The sequence below is a fragment of the Parasteatoda tepidariorum genome, chromosome 3 (assembly GCF_982258835.1).
Source record: "Parasteatoda tepidariorum strain Cologne lab strain chromosome 3, Ptep-v5.0, whole genome shotgun sequence".
Taxonomy (NCBI): domain Eukaryota; kingdom Metazoa; phylum Arthropoda; class Arachnida; order Araneae; family Theridiidae; genus Parasteatoda; species Parasteatoda tepidariorum.
The window spans coordinates 68,704,125-68,725,338 of NC_141757.1; the positions used below are offsets into that span (position 1 = coordinate 68,704,125).

At 27.9% G+C, this 21,214-nt stretch overlaps 2 protein-coding genes across 2 annotated transcripts in view; one reads left to right on the forward strand and one right to left on the reverse strand.

Moving 5' to 3' along the window:
• sog (chordin short gastrulation) overlaps positions 1-6,972 on the reverse strand; it is a gene marked incomplete at its 5' end in the record, with an annotated part of 89,055 nt that extends 82,083 nt beyond the window's left edge. Inside the window, 1 exon segment of the mRNA NM_001323832.1 lies at positions 6,425-6,972. Within this exon segment, the coding sequence (NP_001310761.1) occupies positions 6,425-6,569 (145 nt within the window).
• Positions 2,327-21,214, forward strand: part of LOC107454168 (uncharacterized) — a 100,259-nt gene continuing 81,371 nt past the window's right edge. The window contains exon 1 of the mRNA XM_016071252.4: positions 2,327-2,424. Coding sequence (XP_015926738.3) covers positions 2,400-2,424 — 25 coding nt within the window. The 5' untranslated portion in view covers positions 2,327-2,399. The remainder of the gene's footprint in view (positions 2,425-21,214) is intronic.

Genomic DNA, 21,214 nt, shown 5'->3' on the forward strand with positions numbered 1-21,214 from the left:
TTTCCAATATGAGATTTGTTTTCTGTTATTTTATAAAAACTTTACATTAATTTCATTAAATGCACTTTTAATTGTAATCGATTTAATTGTAGATGTTATTAATAACAATTTTTCCTACCCACGAGCGCAATGTTTCTGTTCCCGTGATCCCCAGATTACGGAAGAGGTGCTTGCTTTATTTTATTACTTATGTTGTTTAAAATAAAGGCATAACATTACTAATGAAGTCAACATTATAAATGGTTTTTCAAAAAATTAATATCACGTACTATTTTTTTTTAAATTGCGCTTGAACTTTCCTAACTATTTAAAAAATAATGTATTAATAAATTAAACTCATTCAAATGGCTATTTGTTTTCCAAGTACAAACGGAGTTAAATGCGAAGAATTCGTTAATGTTTTTCTTTTAATTTCATTTGAAATGAAAAGAAATCGCGTCAGTGAATTTCTTCCGAGATGTCGTGAGGGGAAAAAAGAAATAAGAATGTATTATGTAACTCAAAGAAGTAAAAAAAAAAGTGTTTAGGTACGGATTGTTTTTATAAGAGGTGAATTACTTCAAAGCATATCTTTTAAGCTATGTATGAAAACAGATTTCTTTCCTGAAATGAGAAAGAATAACATTTTTTTAGAGAAAGAATTATTAGTAAAACAGATTTTTAATTCAGTTTATACTACATCTAAAATAATCATAACAATTTATTACCATTAAGAATATTTTTCTAAAATAAAGCATTCAGTGTTTAAAATTTTAATCGTATATTTCAGGGGTTATTCCAGATTTTTTGTGAAAGTCTCGTTTTCGAGAAATAGAAAAAATCATGGTCCGTTTCTATTATGTTGTAAAAAATCACAAAAAAAGAAGAAAAAATGGGTTGTTCAGACATTTTTGTAACAGGTTCTGTTCTTGTGAATTTGTGAAATTACGATTATTTTAAATTCAGAAATTAGGTCTTAAATAAAGTTATATATCTTTTGTTTAGGTGAATATGTGAAAATAAGATTCCATTTCTATGAGGAAAAATTACACGCAACAACCATCGCTTTCAATGCGATGTATACTGCAAAAAATTCCAGATCAAATTACGGTATAAAGTATCAGTAAAATCCATTTTACCGTAAAATATTATACAATAATTTTTACAGTAATATTCCTGATCAAATTATTTAATTAGGGTTATTCAGTAAGTTTGTGGTAATTACTGTATATCGGATTTTTTTGTTCCGCAAAATGTTCCGGTAAAAAGGAATTTAACGGGAGAAAAAGTATCGACACCTTGAGTGCCGGTACCATTTTTTTGCCGTGTTTTAATCCAGAATATTTTACAGTGTAATTTTTAAATTATGAATTAAAGACGTCATTGTCTCAAATTTTTAAGAGAATATGAATGGTCTCATTTTAGGATACAAGAATTTTGTGAAAGGTTCTGTTCTTGAAATTATGTTAAAATTGTTTCTCTGTTAACGAACCCAATTTTTACCTTAAACGACCACCGATAAAAGTTAGAAAATACACATTTATTAGAAATAATACCTGAATATTAACTTAATGACTGTTGTTTAACTAAATCTTAATGTTAAAAAAATAATTATGCCAGTTTAGGGCTTTAATTCAGATATTTCTTTCCGATACAATTAAGGTACATACCATTTATTTAATCAAAAAATGGGCTATTATTAATAATCGAAAGGAAGGCTATTATTTTTTACTTATTCAAAAATTTTGATGTAAGATATGTTCTATAATGCACAAATAAATTTTCACCGTTAACATTGTGAAAAATAGTTAAAACCTGCAAATCTGGACGGTAAGACACAATTGTTTAACTAAATGATTGGACAACTAAAAAAAATTTAAACAAGTTATCTTTCTTAAACATCAACTGCTTTACTAAAGATTTCATTAGCTGAAAGGCATTGAAATCTACAATATCCCCATAATAAAATAATTAATTAAAGGCTACAACTAAAGATTAAAAAAAAACAATAAGTATTTCACAAGCTAAGCAAAAAGTTTTAATAGAAATACTGAATGCAGAAGAGTACTAAGAAACTTGCTTGATCATAAGTAAATCGCTTTAGACAATTTATAGAATTTTTTTTAATAAAAAATTTCTGACCGAAATCAAGACAACTAGTTATCAGCTATTATTTATGTATTTTTTATGTTTTATCAACACACTTGACAATTTTTATTCCTATCTTCATGGCAAAATGGAAAAGATAAATAATCCACTCTACAAAGACAATCGTTTCGTTTACACTAAGAGTTCCTTATCAGTCATATGAATCATTGAAAGGATAATACATCTAAGATGCAGTAAAAAAACAGACTCTTTACAGGGCATGGCTCACAAACTTGAGTACATAAAAGAGTCAAATAGTTGTTGATCACACCATGGGCAAAGTAGATCGGGATAAATGTGAGTACAAAACTCATACAAAAACATTACAATTGTTAGTAAATTGAATTAATAAAATTTAATTAATTACATTTTAAAGAGAGAAGACTACTAGGAGAATAACTTCGTAGCTTCTATGTTAAAAAAAATTTAAACAAATTTGTTAGCATTTTAAGCACTCTAACAAGGTATAAGTCAGCGCAAAAAATATTTTTTAAAAAATAAAATACACTCAATTACAGTAAAATAATTTCTTTTTCTAAATTTAGGCAACAACTTATATCAAACAAATAATAAAAAATTTGATTTAAGAGTTCTTGTTTCATAGAAAATTCCTGATGACTTTATTTACATCTTTTTATATGAATATTGGTCTATTAATTTTTTCTTGGCGATACATTTTTTATTACTATTATTTCAAAAATAAATGTATTCTTCTATATCGTTTAAATTATTTTAATCTAATAAATATTTTTTCTATTTTGGAATCAAATTAACAAATTATTTTACAGTTTATTTTATATAAAAAATTCAACATTTTTTTTTCCTGTCTTTTAAGAGATTATTTGGAAATGCTCGTTCTGCTTGACAAATCATCGGGCCATATGTTGCTAAACCATACTTTTATTTAAATAAATCTTCTGAGTGGTTCTATGCCCACCCACAGGGTGGCCAGGAACAGTCAGAAAAACAATTCCCTGACTTTCCCCTGATTTTTCTTTTCTGAGATTTGTAACCGGAGACTTAAATTTTACCTTCAATTTGTTCAGTTGCGATTTATTGTTATGTATAAAATATATTACCAGGGGTCTGTCCAGACATTTTGTGAAAGATCCGTTTTTCGTGAAATTGTGAAAAAATTAGTCACATTCTTTCAAGCAGGGTCCGCTTTTATGAATTTGTGCAAATAGGGTCCGTTATTGCAAAAAAAAAAAACTTTTTCAAGGAGTTTTTAAATTGTAAAGACATACAAGATTATGCTCAACACTGTAAAATTATAATTAAAAAAATTAAATTTCAAAAAATAAACAACAATTGCTTCTTCTAAATTAGAGGTGCAACATACAAATATTTGGTATTTAGCCTATACTGCTGAACGCAGAATATTAATTTCGGACGAATAATGGAAGAATCGTCTGCGGAAGACAAAACTAAATTCGTTTACATCCATCTTTCTTGCTTTCTGCCCTGGAAAAGGTTTATTCGATTAACAAAATAATAATGAAGATAAGCAAATTTGTGAAGGGTCCGATTAAAAGAAAAATCATTTTGTGAAGAGTCCGTTTTTAAGTTAAAATATTTTGTGAAGGGTCCGTTAACGAACCCAAATTTCTTCTAAACAGACCCCTGATTACGAAACACTTATCGCAATAAATGTTGAAAATAAACAGTTTATTTTTCAAAAAAATAATTATTATTACAAAACCAAAAATTTTTTGGAAAAAAGCACCGAACTTTCAAGTATTGATAACTTAAATTCGTTCACCTCATTCTTTTCTCAGGTATCTTAATTTTAAATTTTCCAGATAAATATAATTCTTTAACTTTTCCTGTTCTTCGGCAGCCCTGACTCAACTCGATCGATGAGTATCATTTTGTCAGAGATATAAAGACGGCCAATGCGCGATGCTGTTCACATTGCTACCGTCACGTCATTGGTCACGAAATTGTTGAGCCTCAAACTCCATGTCCTCACTCCCTGGCCCACAAAGTGCTAATGCGGAAATACTTTATTTATAAAAAAACGTATTCTTTCGTTTAGTTTTGGAATCTCTTATTTCAGGGAGATATCTTACAATTTTTATGAATAAAAGAATTAAATAAAGAAATAAGCTTTAACATAGCAACGTTTTACTTGAAATTAATTAATTTTGTTGAGAAAAAAAACGTTTTGTTTGAAATTAATTAGTAACAATTAAAATGAGTGCAAAATAAAAATCACTGTCTGCGCCATTTGGAAACAAAAACCATTTCGAATATTGAACACATAGCACTGGATTAAATCTAGCAGAAACAGACGGACAATGAGTACGGCGCCAATCGCACGTTTGCGAAACATCTGAGGAGAAAATAATTTTCATATATGTTTTTGTTTTAAAAACCTCATTACAAACTTTGTAAGTTACTGATAAAAGTTCGGTAGTCAAAAATATGATAAAATAAAGTTTTAATATTTTGAATTAAATATTGTCGTTAAAATTGAGTTTTAATATTCTGAGTTATTGTTATTTTAATTTTATGCATTTCAAAATAAATTTATACTTACTCAGAGAAAATAAATTCTGACAAAATTATTGTACTGTATGGTAATTACATTTCTAGTGATCAAAAATGTATAATTCTGGCAATAAAACCAAAATATACCGTGTTTAAACTATTACTTATGGAATTTATTTCCATTTATATGATAACGGTTTGATGAATATACTGTTTTTAAAATTACAGTTCTGAATAACACACATTTAGTAAAATATACAAAATCGAAAAGCAAGTTTAACTGAATAAATAATTTTTTACGCCATGCTCCAATGCATCATGATAAATTTTACGACAATTACCTAACTTTATCACATATTATAACACTATTTATTGTTGATTTTATCAATTTCATTATCAAAGCACTTCGGTAAAAAATACCAAGCTTCATGGTATTCCCATTGAGCCAGAAACAAGATAAATTTTTTGGTAGTTTTGACCATACTTTTTTTCTCTGTGTAACAGAACAGAAGAGTAAAGGATTAAAGAGGCGCCAATTAACGAGATTCACACAGACGTAGCACGCTGTTGGCGTGCTCAAACTTCATAATTAAAGCTTAATGCTTTTTATGAATTACAATACTAGTATTTCATAGAGTCCTGCAAAAATGCGTTACTATGGAAAAAATTCCGAAGACAATTTTTTGAAATTATTTTTCACAAGAAATTAAATAATTTTTAAAAATTTTAATATTTTTAATTCACAAAATCTGGATCTCGTAAAAAAAAATTTGAAACAAACTTATTTAATCTAAAAAATTACTTGTCAAATCAAAATTTAAGCATTTGCCTTTGAAAAAAGGTAATTTTCCTTATCTTTTGAAATCGGAGTTATAATTTGTTCGTTATAATTTGTTGATGGATCATAAATTAGAAATGCAATTATTCACATGCTTAAAGTTTCTAAAAAAAGAATTTACTTATAATGCATCTGATGAAATTATAACCGTGACATTTTACAGTCAACTTCAGAAACAAAGTACTAAATATCTCATATATGGCAATTTTATCCAAATGTGAAACCTATATTTATAAGTATGAGTAAAATAAAATATTGTAAATTATGGAGAAAAATTAATAATTTAAATCCGTTGTCCTCTCATTAAAATTATTTTTTAGCGTTGTTTTTGTTGTGACAAGTTTTTAATTCTTTAACTAACCAAGAATATTTGCTGAACATTATAAATTATTCAACAAAACAAACTAAACAATAAACTACTCTTTGTTTCAATATGTTAAATTTAATAGAAATTAATCTTCCAAATCTTATAAAACTTCTTTAACATCATAACTAGCATATAATTATTAAAGTGATTTGTTTGTTCATGCATGTAAAAAACAAAGTAAAAAAAATAAATAAGGGAATTCGAAAACTTAATACCAAAAATTTTAATTTATAATATATATATAAATATCAAAATTTTACAGTAGTAAAACGAAATTGCTAAATATTCATTTAAATTTCAATATTCATTTAATTCAAATATTCATTTAAATTTAATTTCCAGTTTCATTTAAAAGATTAAGGAACAATTAAACGATTAAGAAAAACAAAAATTTACAAAAAAAACATTAAAATTTTTAAAAGTTAATAATGTAAGCTTTCTAAAATATATGAAACATTTAATCTTTAATTCCAACTATTTCACATATATTTTAAACAATATATAAGGTACAGTCAAAGTAATTTTAATGAACATGATTAGTATATGAATCGAAAATAATATTTTAGAATGAACAGCTTAAAGAATTTAGTAATACTCACGAGTTTGTTTTTCCAATTTTCTCCTGCCCACTTCTTCTACAAGAGGTGGTCTCACTTTTTTTGTAACAGCAGATGACACCATTACACAAGAACAGCATAATATAAATGTAAACAATCCACACACACTTTGTTTCCGTACATTCATTTTTGAATAGAGTTGCTTCACAATTACAGATGATAATTCAAGTAAACATATATTATGTGGCAACACAAATACGTAAATCTATTTTACGATGTTTTCCCCTAGATTTTCTTTCGCAATTCTAACAACTAAAAACATACGGCACATTCCGTTTCATTAAAGAAAAAAAAAAGAAAAACACATAATCAAAGTGTATCCCTTTCGTTGATGATATTCTTAAGTCCCCATTTTTATCATTAACTCATAAATATGCAATATAAAAAATAAGAAGAATTTTACGCGACTTAAATTCGCGGGTAAATGAAAAAAAATATATATAGTAACCAATGTACTTTTATGAATGAAAATTAAAATCGAAACCAAACAGATGAGAAAAAGTAAGGAGTAAAACACTACAGCTCGCGGCAAAACACGGAGTAAGCTTTTATCAACAGCTAAGTATGGTTTGAGTCTTCACCGTGACGTCACTGAATGTATGCGCGCCACCAAGTGCCATCAAAGGCTTTCGAGCTTTTATCGCATTTTTGGCGACATACATAAGTTTTACTGCCAACAGATGATGACAGTTATATTGCTTGCTTGCTTCTTGTGATTTAATTTATTTCTATCAAAATTATTCCAGACATGATAGGAATTTTGTTTTTATTCAATTAAAAATTTCAACATACGTTTTTGACTTAAAAATATTTCAAGTTTAGAGAAAAACTTATTTAACCATTATACTATCATAAATGAGTTTTTCTATGTTTTTTTCCTTCTCTTATAAATATATATATCTTCATTAATTTTTTAGATTTCACTGTTTAGAAGACATTTTATTTTTATCACAATTATCTGCCGCAGTCGGAATCGTGTGATATTCTACAAAATATTACTACATTGTTGCGATATTTTTTGTTATTAAAATTGCTTTAATATCAATTTTTAATTAATTTTTTTTTTCCATATGAAGCAGAAATATAGAAATACTTTGAAAATATAAAAAATAAAAAATCGAAATTTTGAAGGATTTTCCTCATTTTAAACATCCAGTGTCCCCTTAAGAGAAAAACTTATTTGACACTTATACCATCATAAATGAGTTTTTCTATGTTTATTTCCTTCTCTTATAAATATATATATATCTTCATTAATTTTTTAGATTTCACTGTTTAGAAGACATTTTATTTTTATCACAATTATCTGCCGCAGTCGGAATCGTGTGATATTCTACAAAATATTACTACATTGTTGTGATATTTTTTGTTATTAAAATTGCTTTAATATCAATTTTTAATTAATTTTTTTTTGCATATGAAGCAGAAATATAGAAATACTTTGAAAATATAAAAAATAAAAAATCGAAATTTTGAAGGATTTTCCTCATTTTAAACATCCAGTGTCCCCTTAAGAGAAAAACTTATTTGACACTTATACCATCATAAATGAGTTTTTCTATGTTTATTTCCTTCTCTTATAAATATATATATATATATCTTCATTAATTTTTTAGATTTCACTGTTTAGAAGACATTTTATTTTTATCACAATTATCTGCCGCAGTCGGAATCGTGTGATATTCTACAAAATATTACTACATTGTTGTGATATTTTTTGTTATTAAAATTGCTTTAATATCAATTTTTAATTAATTTTTTTTTTGCATATGAAGCAGAAATATAGAAATACTTTGAAAATATAAAAAATAAAAAATCGAAATTTTGAAGGATTTTCCTCATTTTAAACATCCAGTGTCCCCTTAAGAGAAAAACTTATTTGACACTTATACCATCATAAATGAGTATATATCGTCATTAATTTTTTAGATTTCACTGTTTAGAAGACATTTTATTTTTATCACAATTATCTGCCGCAGTCGGAATCATGTGATGTTCTAGAAAATATTACTCCATTGTTGCGATATTTTTTGTTATTAAAATTGCTTTAATATCAATTTTTAATTAATTTTTTTTTTTTGCATATGAAGCAGAAATATAGAAATACTTTGAAAATATAAAAAATAAAAAATCGAAATTTTGAAGGATTTTCCTCATTTTAAACATCCAGTGTCCCCTTAAGAGAAAAACTTATTTGACACTTATACCATCATAAATGAGTTTTTCTATGTTTATTTCCTTCTCTTATAAATATATATATATATATCTTCATTAATTTTTTAGATTTCACTGTTTAGAAGACATTTTATTTTTATCACAATTATCTGCCGCAGTCGGAATCGTGTGATATTCTACAAAATATTACTACATTGTTGTGATATTTTTTGTTATTAAAATTGCTTTAATATCAATTTTTAATTAATTTTTTTTTTGCATATGAAGCAGAAATATAGAAATACTTTGAAAATATAAAAAATAAAAAATCGAAATTTTGAAGGATTTTCCTCATTTTAAACATCCAGTGTCCCCTTAAGAGAAAAACTTATTTGACACTTATACCATCATAAATGAGTATATATCGTCATTAATTTTTTAGATTTCACTGTTTAGAAGACATTTTATTTTTATCACAATTATCTGCCGCAGTCGGAATCATGTGATGTTCTAGAAAATATTACTCCATTGTTGCGATATTTTTTGTTATTAAAATTGCTTTAATATCATTTTATTATTACTTACTTAAAAGAGAACTTCCGAAAAAATATTTAACTGCTTACTTTTAATATGTACGACACATTTTATGATTTTGAAATTTAAATAAAGAAAAAAATGTTTTCATGATTTTTCAAGCAATAAAATTTCATTGTACCTTCATATTTACCTATAAAATTGAAGAGTTATTATTTCCTCTTAAAATTTATACAAACTGATTCAGATGACGATTCCTGAGATAAAATATCCGATAACACAGGAATGTAACAATGCAACATTGTTGCAATGTAACAAAAAACAATTTTTGAGATTTTATTCGATATTTAAATAAAGAAATATATTATTTTCCAACATTTTTCCCCTAATTTTAAAAAGGAAATTAAAATAGTGACTCGATTATTATTAGGTCCTTATTACTTTGCATAATATTTGAATTCGAGAAACTGAAAAAGATATAAATTAACTCTAATTTTTCGATCCTCAAAATTCATCATTGTTTAAATTAAGTATGACATTTTTTTAAGTAAATTTAAAGGTGCTATCTGTTTATGTTGTTAAAATTTAAGAATTTTTTTTTATCATATTTTTATAGTTGAAGTTATTATAACAAAAAGCAACCAGTTTACCTTATACCATTAACAAGCGTAAAACGCCGTCGATCCAATAAAATCTCAAAACCTTAAATCACAAACATTATGCGCATTTTTTTAAAAAAATTTATTATTCCTTTGCTATAGTTTTTTTTTTTTTATTATTATTTTCAGTTTCTCTAACTTTTATTAGAAATTTTTAAAGCAATTCGGAATGGAATTACAATGTGGAAGATGTGGAATTCGTAATATTGCACACAACAGTTTCAATCGCATAAAGTAGCAAAGAAAATTCGCCAAACAGCTATAGTGTTGCCTCCACCCTTTATTCTTTTTATTGAAATTATGGGCATGCCAGCCCACGTTTTAAACTGAACAATTGTAGTATCGGACACACCTGCATATGACAGCTCTCATTTTTACGATCTTGTCCCTCAAAAGCGTGGTAGAGGGGAAAACAATTCTTGTCTCAGCATGGGGGTGGTGTAAAAGGTAGCAGGAACATCGATTTAGTGCCTCCCACTTTTGACACCCTATTGGTAAACCTAACCTTCCACAAGTTCTTTTTTCTTTCGTTTCACCAGAAAAGCAAGAGAAGGCGTGTAATACTTTTACATGCTATTTCCATTTCAAGTCTGAGCTAAGATAAAAGTAACTATGAAAAAATAGTCTCAAACCACAGATATATTTACAAATCATATTTCTTCTATGTCTTTTATTTATTTTCTATTTATTTATTTTGAAAATTTTTGGAATACATGTAACCAAGTAAAGAAAATTGTATTTTTAAAAATAAAATGAAAATCAACAAAATGTACGAAATACTAGTTGCTGAAATTTAAAAGGTACAATTCGGGGAAAACGTTATAGTTTTCGCTACTTTTGGAAAATAGGATAATATTATGAAATATTTAAATATTACAATGAAATATTTAAAAAGTACAATTTTATAGACACTCTGACAATCATAGTGGTATTATTTGACAAAAGCTTCATTCTCTTCAAAAATATAGAAAACGGGAATAACAGTTGACATATTTCAAACTCTCAAAAATATGCAACCATTTTCAAAACATACCAGACGTGAAGGAGAAAAAACAAAAGTGATTATTTGAGATTTAGAATATTAAGTTGTCAACGAAAAAGGGAAAATAAAGGTGAGAAATAAAAGTAGGAAAACTACAGTAGCCGAGGGAGAAAAAAGGGATGAGATAAGTAGGTACTTTATTTACGTCACATTAGAGCTACTGCTACACAATGGGTTTTTGCTACAGTCTAGGAAACATCCCTGAGGATGATTCGAAAACATGCCATAACAATTTTGATCCTCTGCAGAGGGGATTCCATTTTGTGAATACTTCCTCTATTTTGAAATAGATCTGAAGGGGAAGAATTTATTTTCCTGATCTCTATACCCATGGTACTGCTCAGCGATCGACCACAGGAGTTTTGATTCATCAGATTTTATGAGCACGTATATCGTAAGAATTCGATAGGTCTTAGCGGTGTCGAGGATCGAACCCCGACCCTTCCTAGTGTGGCAGCGCTTCTTCTTGGAGTTTGGTTGGAAAGCAGGTCCTCTGACGTAGGTTACCATCTATTACGTAACAATTATTTCAATAAAAAATAGTAACATTTATGACAAAATGTAACTAATTATAGGCAATTTAAAAATCAATAATAATTATAAATTTTAAAATTAAACTGAATGTTTTTGGAAAGAATATTTTTAATTTAAATTATAATTAATTTGAATTAAACACAAGGCCAATAACTTTTATTGCTTCATGAACTATCTTCCATAACTGTTTTAAACTGCATGTTAATTGCCATTAAATTTTTATGTTGCATTTGTATTCTAACCTTGAACGATAATACTCGATCCACTCTGGCATGATCACGACGCTTTATTCAAAAACAAAATTCTAACCCAACAGCCCATTTTATCATTATTTTGAAATAATTTGACGAAAAAAGATTTCTGCGACATAATATTAAATATTTCACTTTAAAAACCAAGTTAAGCACATAGCAATGTGGATCAATGTAGATTTCCCGCATCATATGTTTCAATCCTCTTATCTCTTTATATAGTAATCTTTACATTGTGTTATTTTTTTAATTTCAATATTACCTAGGCTAACTTGCTTCCGAACGCAGCTAGAGACTTAAGACAGTTTATTTCTTTATCTTATAACTATTTTAGTTGTTGGAGCACTATCTGAGAGCAATTCCATCTCGGCGGCTATTACGAATTATGCTTCTTTTGTAAGCAGTGGATTAGTAAAACTGTCAAAGAGTGATTTGTTCATCATGATGCAAAAAAACATTAATATGTTTTCTTTTTTCGTCTAAATAATGAAAAAACCTCGCTTTTTTTGTATTTTTTAATTACCTACACCAATTTTCCAAATGATTTCAAACGTTATTTACTAAAAATAAAAATCCATTCATTTATGTGTTAAAATGAATTTTGTTAGGAAAAAAATAATGAGCAGTGTGTCATAAAAATGCATAAATTAAATGCTCAAAATAATTGGCTAAACAACAAATTAAAAAATTTAGATGAGGCAATTTATTCAAAAACCGATACCTCGATGAGCGATTAGGTTTGTCACAATCAATTATTGATTTGCTTCAAATTTATTGGCCTGGGTAATGTTCAATGATTTAAAAAAAAAAAAAAAACATCAAGCTATATTTATTATTTTATTTTATCACGAGCAAATTATGGATTCCTTCTTTTCAGTGGAGCTTTCCCTAACCATATACAGTAAATCCTGATACCTAAAGCATGTCAAAAATATTCTAGACTTAACCTGTTTGCCCATTAAAAGTGCGGTATTTTTTTAAATGAACTTCAAAAATTGAAGAACTATACAGGTTCATTATTAAGGACTAATAAAATTTTAAAGTACACCATATAATTTGATTTGGCATTTTCAATTTTAAAAGAAAAAAAAGAAACAATTTCCGGCAATTTTAATTGTCAGTTTAATCGTTAAAAACATAGAGCACTCATTTATGCAAAATTGGTTATTTTATTTAAAATAGTGATGACAGTGAATTGTTTGACCTCTACTGAAGTGAAATAACATTTATTTTTGATCTTTTGTTTTAAAAATGCTGTTGTGTACTTAAAATAGTAGATTCAAATTTACAGAATGTTAACTCGACAAAAAAAAAACTATTTTTTACAGGATTATTTAAAAAGATTTGAAAACTTATTCTTGCCTATCAAGAAATAGAGGAAATTGATTGCATACGCAAATGAGAAAAATTAAAGATTCATTTTTAACAAAAGGCGGAAAACAAACTTACTTTCATATGCATTAACACGAATATGTATTTTAAGTTAAAAATTCTGTCTTTCGCAAATCATATGAAAATATATTTGCATAATTTTCATTAAAATTCTAATTTCTTTATTATCTATTTATTTATTTAAAATAGACTTAATGACTATCCACTGATTGGTGACTTTTAATTAACACTCATTTAATTCCTTTTCCTACAGGTATATCATAAACGAGCGTTTATCAGAAAATCAGACCCTGCTAGAACAAATTGTACAGTACAAATACAAATAAATAATAATCTAAATACAAATTGTAGGTTACAAAAATACTCCTCTCGTTATTTAGAGAAAAAAGAAAACACGAATCCATGTTTACGAAACTTGATTTTTAAAACTGAAGAGATTTTAAGGTCAAAATTGATTATTCCTTAAATATTTTAAACTTTTGCAAAAATATTTAAACTTTAAAAATTTTAAACTTTGGCACTCAGGGAGTCGGTACTTTTTACCGTAAAATCCATTTTTACCGGAACATATTACTGAACAAAATACTGAATCTGATATACCGTATTTTTTTTACAGTAATAATTACCGTAAAGTCACTGAATCACTTAAGTTAAATAAATGTTACCGTAAAAATTATGGTATAAAATTTTACAGTAAAACTGGATTTTACAGAAAACCAGATTTTACGGATGATGCACTTGGTGCATCATCCGTGAAACTTTATACCATAAATATTTTAAACCTAATTTGAGATTTACTTTTATTTAGAGACTTGCTTTATACAATAATTTGATTCGGAACTTTTTACTATGTAGTTATAACTTCCAAAAAAAAATATTGCGAATGATAATTATAAAATAAAAATATATCTTTTACGATTTTTAGTCTAAAAAACACTTTTTCAGGATGCAGGCAACGATGCAATGATAAAGAATCATCAATATATTTTAATTATAAAAGGGTACTGTGCACTTTTTAATGGCGAATAGCTGGGAAATAAGTATGGTAGAAAGTAGAATAACTTTTAAACAACTTACTAAAAAAATTCGCCGAGCTGTCGTAACACTATATTAATGATGAATGAAACGTGAACAATATCAAATAATTATTCGATATTCATAATTTAGTTCAAATAGAATAGTAGTGTGCAGTAAAGAAAAATAAATTGAACTTCCTAAAGTTAAAATTTTTTAATGCAGGACAGGAAACAATTATTCGGTAAAAAATTTTTTATGTACACCGAAGAGCCATTACATTATGACCACCCTGCTAATGACATGTAGGACCACCTTTAGCCATCAAAACTGCTAGCACCCACTGTGGCATTGATTCCGCAAGGTGCTGATAGGTAGTCTGAGGTATCTGGTACCAAGCGCTCACCAACTGGTCCTGCAATTCTCTCACATTGCGAGGGGGTAGCGTGGCAGCACGAATTGGGTTTTCCAAGTAGGACCGCAAATGCTCTATTGGATTAAGGTCAGGTGAATTTGGGGGCCAAGACATGACTTGAAAGTCACTGGAATGTTCCTCGACGATTCGACCCTTATGACATGGTGCATTATCCTGTTGGTAAACACCATTCCCCGCAGAAAAAACTGTTGCCATGAATGGGTGAACCTGGTTTGCAACTATGTTCAAGTAGCTTACAGACGCCAGGGATCGTTCTATGAGGATTTTGGGTCCTAATGTGCCCCATGAAAACATTGTTCCTGGGCGAGAAACCATGAAAACCTGGGCGAGCCCATTGTTATATATGGAGGGTGGTCATAACGTAATGGCTCTTCGGTGTATATATCAATATTTAACAATATTTTTTTTCTCGAAAAGTGGTCCTTTAGAGCAAAGGTTCAACATTTTTTGATTGACTGGAAGTTTCACTAATTTTGAAAATATTAAATGTTAAAAAAACTGTCCTAACTTTCGCAGCCCCTGTGACCCTTCCACGGAGCCCTAGGGTTACGCGAAATACCATTTGGGAACAGCTGCTCTGGAAATTCCAACCCCTAGAAGTTCTCAACTTCCACGTCGAGAACCTAATGGTTTAATTCAAGTGAATGAAACGTATCTTTGAAGCATTTGAAATACGGAAATATTTCCTAAAAATTAAATACCAAAACAAAATAGTTATTTTTCATTACGATAAAGCATAGTTAAAACTGTTTACTCATTCCTCCATCTGTCATTCAGCCATTTGTCACTTTACTATTATGTTTGAATAGATATTAAATTTTTAAACTATTTCATAATATTTGCCACGCATTTATAGAAATATTTTTATAAGGAGCACGATGGTGCTTGATTAATTAAGTATGTATGTATTCATAAGCTGAACAACAATTTGTCATAATTGAAACGTCAAATAAATTTAAATTCAAAGATATTCACCGGAGACAAAGATGAATGTTCAAAGAGGTTTTTATGTGGTATTTATATTTCAATGTTTTCTATGAGGAAATATCATAGCAAAAATGAATTTATTAAATAATTATTTCGGATTAAATTTCAAATGCTTATTTTGTTGATGCTTAATATGAATATCCAACAATTCATATTAAGCATCAACAAAATAATTGCTTAATACATTGCTTAATAATTGCTTAATATTTGCTTAATACATTGCAAAAAGGGATTGCTCGAAATTGATTTAAAAATTGCATACCTTACTATTCAAAAAGTTTAAGACTAATAATAAATAAAATAATGAAAAATGATAAATATTTATTAAAATTTATTTTTTGTACGGAATTTTCTTTAGATAAACGAGTTTTATAATTAGTATGTGTAAAAAAAGTTTCATTTTGCTTAAAAAATTCTCGAGATATGGCAAAAATGCAAAAAGTGAAATTATTATTAAAGGGTCCAAACTTTGGACAGCTCTCCTACCCAAATTATTGGTGCCATATTTCCCAGATGGCAGCTACCCCTATATTTTGGGGGTTAGAAATTAGAATGCGTCAAAAAATAGGTATGCTTACTCAGAAAAAGTAAGTTTTTGCGTCTGATTTCGTAACTTAAAATATTGTCTGAATTAATTAATTAGCATGTTGAAGTCACCCTCTCGAATCATTAAGAGTGAGTCCTAGAAAGTGAAGATCCTATCATTAGATCAAAAGTTATTAAGGGTGGTCCATATTTTATTTTACACACTCTACATCAGTCAGGGATAGTTAGAAAGTTTTTTTATTGTGATCACCGCACTGACAAATCATGACACACATTCCATTCGGTTAAAAGCTTTTAAGATATAGTGAAATAAACTAAAAGTGAAATTAAAATTACCGATCTCTTGATTAAGCTATTGGTTGAAATTAGAAATAGGTATGTCAGGCCTCTTTAATTCTGCCTGGATTGGGCTGTGCAATTGTGGTAGTTAGAGCATCCTACTACGAGTCGTTCGTTCGAATCCTTTCGGCTGCCAGCGAACATATGTCTCATACACTTCTCCCTCCACATCTTTTTTGAGAGTATGCATTTTTCTAAAAAATTAGTACATTCTATTTCAATTTCGAATTCTAGAGGTTTTCGAAATCGACTATATTTGTTTACAAGCTATTTTGACATTTTTTTTTTCAATTTTGAGAAACCCTTTTTAACAGTTGTATGATATTACTTCTAATTTAACATTAAAAAATGGTAGAGAAGACAAATCCTGACCATACTTGACGACTAACAGATAAAATTAATTGGAATTTTAAAAATAGGCATTCTTTTTTACATTGTCAAATCGATTCTTTACAAAAATGGGATTCAAAGCATATATTCAAATACGAATTAGTTATAAACATAATTACCGCTGATAGTTAGAGATCTATTTTTGCAGAGATATTTTAACATTCTTTTCGTATAGACCTTAGCTATCTCTTTTCTCTTATGAAAGACCTCACTCTTAATTAATATTATAATTTCAGAAAATAAATACAGGCCGAAAAAAATAGACATAGTGAAAATAATAACAATATTTGAAAGTCCAAACATGACATATATTTAGTGAAGAAATATTTGGGAAATTTTTTTTCCGAATTTTACCAGCTGCCATATTATAAACCAAATTTGAATTAAGATAATAGTAGAAAGCACATAATTAATGAATAATTATTAAACCATATAAAAATATGTTATATATTGTTTGGCTTCAAATAGAATGCAAACTTGTGCAATCACCGATTATTTTAGCGTCATTTTTTATTTACCGTAAACGTTATAAATGCAAATCATTTTAAAATATTATTATTTATTTAAATAGCCTTTTTTCCTTCGTTCTTTTTTTTTTCTCCCGGATACTTTAATTTATCTGTTTCACCATGCATGCGCTTAATTACCATTTACTATTATATATCAAATTCCCTCAAAACGTTTATTGCCATAATATAAGTATATCTCATGGAATAAAACTTTTAATTTTGGTGTAAAATAATGTAATAATACACAACCGCTAGCAAAAAATTATATCAAAATGTTTTATAATAACATCAACAACAATAATAATAATATTATCATCATATTTAACTTAAATGAGTTATAATAAAATAATAATAATAATAAAATAACGTAAATAAAATCATAATAATGAAATAACGTAAATAAAATCATGATAATGAAATAACGTAATGAAATAACGTAAATAAATCATAATAATAATATCATTCATAACTTAAATAAAAAATTGGGCTTTAAACTAATTTCAATTATTTTGTTAACAAAAATATTTTAACAATAAAATTCCGAAATTCAAAGATTTGACTGTAAAAATAATGAAATCTTTTGCCTTTTTAAATTTTTTCTTTCTGAATAGTTTTTCCTCCATCCAAAACAAGTTCAAAGCTCGTCAAAGCAAAAAGAAATTCGTTTAAAAATTTAAGATGAAAATAATTTAAGAAAAATAAAAAATAATGTATGTTCATAGAAAAAAGTTAATAACTTGAAATAATTTAAATTTACTGATGACTGACTCTTCACTTTAATATCCGTAAAGAAGACAAGTCATTTTTTTTTTACTACAGAAACTTAATTTTCATAAGTAGTACTTAGTTAATATAAATAATTTTCAGTACTTTTTCTTTTAATTTTCAAAACAAAATTATATTGCTTTTTTATTAAAACGAGGAATAATCAAGCAATCATTAACTAATATTCAAAATAGAATTCAACAGCATTACACAAAGGCAAAATGCTTTTTTTTTTCTTCCTTTTACTGTGGGCCTAGTCTAAAGAAAATTGAGCATCCCTAGTATATAATGACAGTTTTCCGTTTCGTCAAGCACCATATTGTCAGCTAGAAAAAGATGAATACGTTAGGTGGTCCAATTTAGATAATGACCAAAGAAAGGTAAAAAGGGGAGGTGAGAAAAATTGACCTACCTGTCATATTGTCCTGTACCTGAAGAAAGAATTGATGACATTTCTAGGGGGAGGACTCCTTTCTTCTTTTCCCAGTTAATGACTCTTGAATGAAGGAAAGCGAATTATTTATGTGTTTGAGCTAGAGTAAATCTGTCTTGTCTGAATTACTCTTCCTGACAGGTGATTTTTCCAAATTGTCATTCTGAAATGAGAAAATTGTGGTTCTGTCACTGATTTGTTGATTCTGGTACTGAACATGAATGTGAAGATTTACAAATTTTAACTTGTCAAAAAAATGCTGATTATAATAAATTGAGACTGTAATTGTTTACCGATTATGGGAAACTCTTGGTTTAATTTGTTTGATAGATCTAAATAAAATGAGGAATAATTATTAAGAATGAATGAGCAGTATAAGATGTAAATTAAATAAAGGATCAAAACTAAAGATTATAAATGTAAATGATCAATTGAAATAAAAAAAATGCATGTTATTTATTTTATTGAATTAGTTATTTGAATAATGTTGAACAATGAATCAGTAACTTGAATAATGTTGAGCAATGGCTTGATATTTTAATATACCATTCAAAAAGTAATCATGCATAGTGTTCATTTTGATAAGAAATCATGCATACTGATTCAAAATTAACAGTATGCATATGAACATTTGATTATGTGATTTCAAATGTGAACATTTGTTCAGAAAGAAATGACACACTTTATTTTATCAAAAATGAAATACCTCGTCACTGTAATTAATATGAATATTGAGAAAAATTTATAAAATTGAAACAAAAGTGGGGGCATATAATAGTTAAGTAAAATCAAATGTGCCGAAAATGTGATCGTCTGTGGTTTCTTAAGTAAGTGTGTAAACTGAGGAACTTCGGTCATTTATAAGAGATAAGCCTAGTAGCAAAATTTATGAAGTCTTATAGATTTTGAGCAGCAAAGTAAAATGTAACGGAAAACAAAAGTAATTGGAAAAAAATTGCATAAAAGCATTTAAAATTACAATAACATTCAAACAAAATAAAATTTTAAAAAATAAACTTTATGATAAGGTGCTACTATGTTTCTTAAGGATAGAAACATGGTCCTTTCAGCATGCCAAGTTTAAACTCTGTAGTTGCACTCCAACATGCGAAATTTAAACTCTGTAGTTGCACTCCAACATGCCAAATTTAAACTCTGTAGTTGCATTCCAGAGGCCTGTAGAGCGGCCGGCATGGTATTTTTTTCAACAAATTTACCACTAATAATTCTCGAACTTTATAATCATATGTTCACTTTTTATTTTATCTTAATCCCTGTGCACTTTTCTGTATACCTTCCGTTATTTCAAATTTCTAAGTCTTATAGTTTTTGCGAAGTAAAACAAAATGCAACGTTATACTGGACACCCAAAACGGCGGCGATGCCGTCGGCAACCCTTTAAAATTATTTAATTAATTAGAGAGAAACAAGGAGGAGATTTGTTTGTTTGCTTTTCAAAAATTAGAAGAAAATGTAAATGTAAAACAATCTGCAGCACCCGCTGCTATCCTGAAGGATTTCTGTTTCTTGGTGATTAGCAATACGTTTTCAAATAGGGTCATTTTTACATCGAACTGATTCTTAGTATCGTTTCCAGATAGGTATTAATGAATAATTTAAAAAAAATAATAAAATTACAATTTAAATAAAATGAAATGCGATGTAAAATGTGGTTCGAATAGCATGTGGGCGAATTGATTGGACATATGAAGGACTTCAGGCACTTTAGCGATAAGAAATACTTTTTCAAATCGTGGTATTTTAACATCAAACTAATCTTTAGTATTGTTTCTAGATAAGTGTTTAACAAAAAGTCCGAAATTTTCACTTCATGACAACTCAATTTACAAAAGTATTCCATTAGCTTTCTGAAGCGCTCTCTTGAATAATCTGAAAGTATGGCTTATCACTTTAGTGCACCCAATTCCTTAGCACAGCGTGCTAATGAATTCTTTAAATTTCATAATATTATCCATTTTGTAGACTGTCATTAAAATTTAGCACATTTAAGACAAATTTTTCAAGTTATCTCTGATTATAAACATTAAAAAAATATTCGATTAAATACAAATTGGTGTCATAACAATTATAATCATTTTTATGAAAGAATATTTTTGTTAATTCGAAATGTTTTGCTATCCCTTTAAATTCGAATTACTAAGAGTCCACTAAAGTATGTTTCGTTTTCACCCTTTAGAGGAGGGATGCTTTCCTCCTCGAATGAAATGGAAGATAAAAATCTTCCCTCATCCAATCCTTGGCTTATTCTAATTGATTAAGTTTGGCGCGAAATGGGTGAACAGGTTTCCGGTTGCACTACAGCAACCCTAACGCGTGTAGCAAAAAGCTTTCTTTCCTTTTTTTTTAACTATTACACAGTTTGTTCTCACCAAACGTATTCTAAAGGTGTGAATGAAAATTTATTGTTGCATTTATTTACTTACGAAAAATTCTTTGTCGACGATTTGTATCATTTATATTTCATGTTTGTCCCACATTAATTTACTTTCGACCGTTTTGCTCAATATTTTTTACTCCCGTCCTTTGTTGCTTAATTATTCCCGTGCGAAATAAACAGTCACAACTAATGTTTACTTATGTGTCATTTCATCCTATTATTTTAGTCACAAACGCTTAATGAATGGTGAGACTTCGACTTCGTAGTCTATATATCAACAAACATTGGCGTCAACTTCATGGTGATGAATAGATATGTTGCCCATATTATTTCTTAAATTATTTATTCTATTAATCACGCTTTTACAAAGAAAATCTCGGACCTTCTTA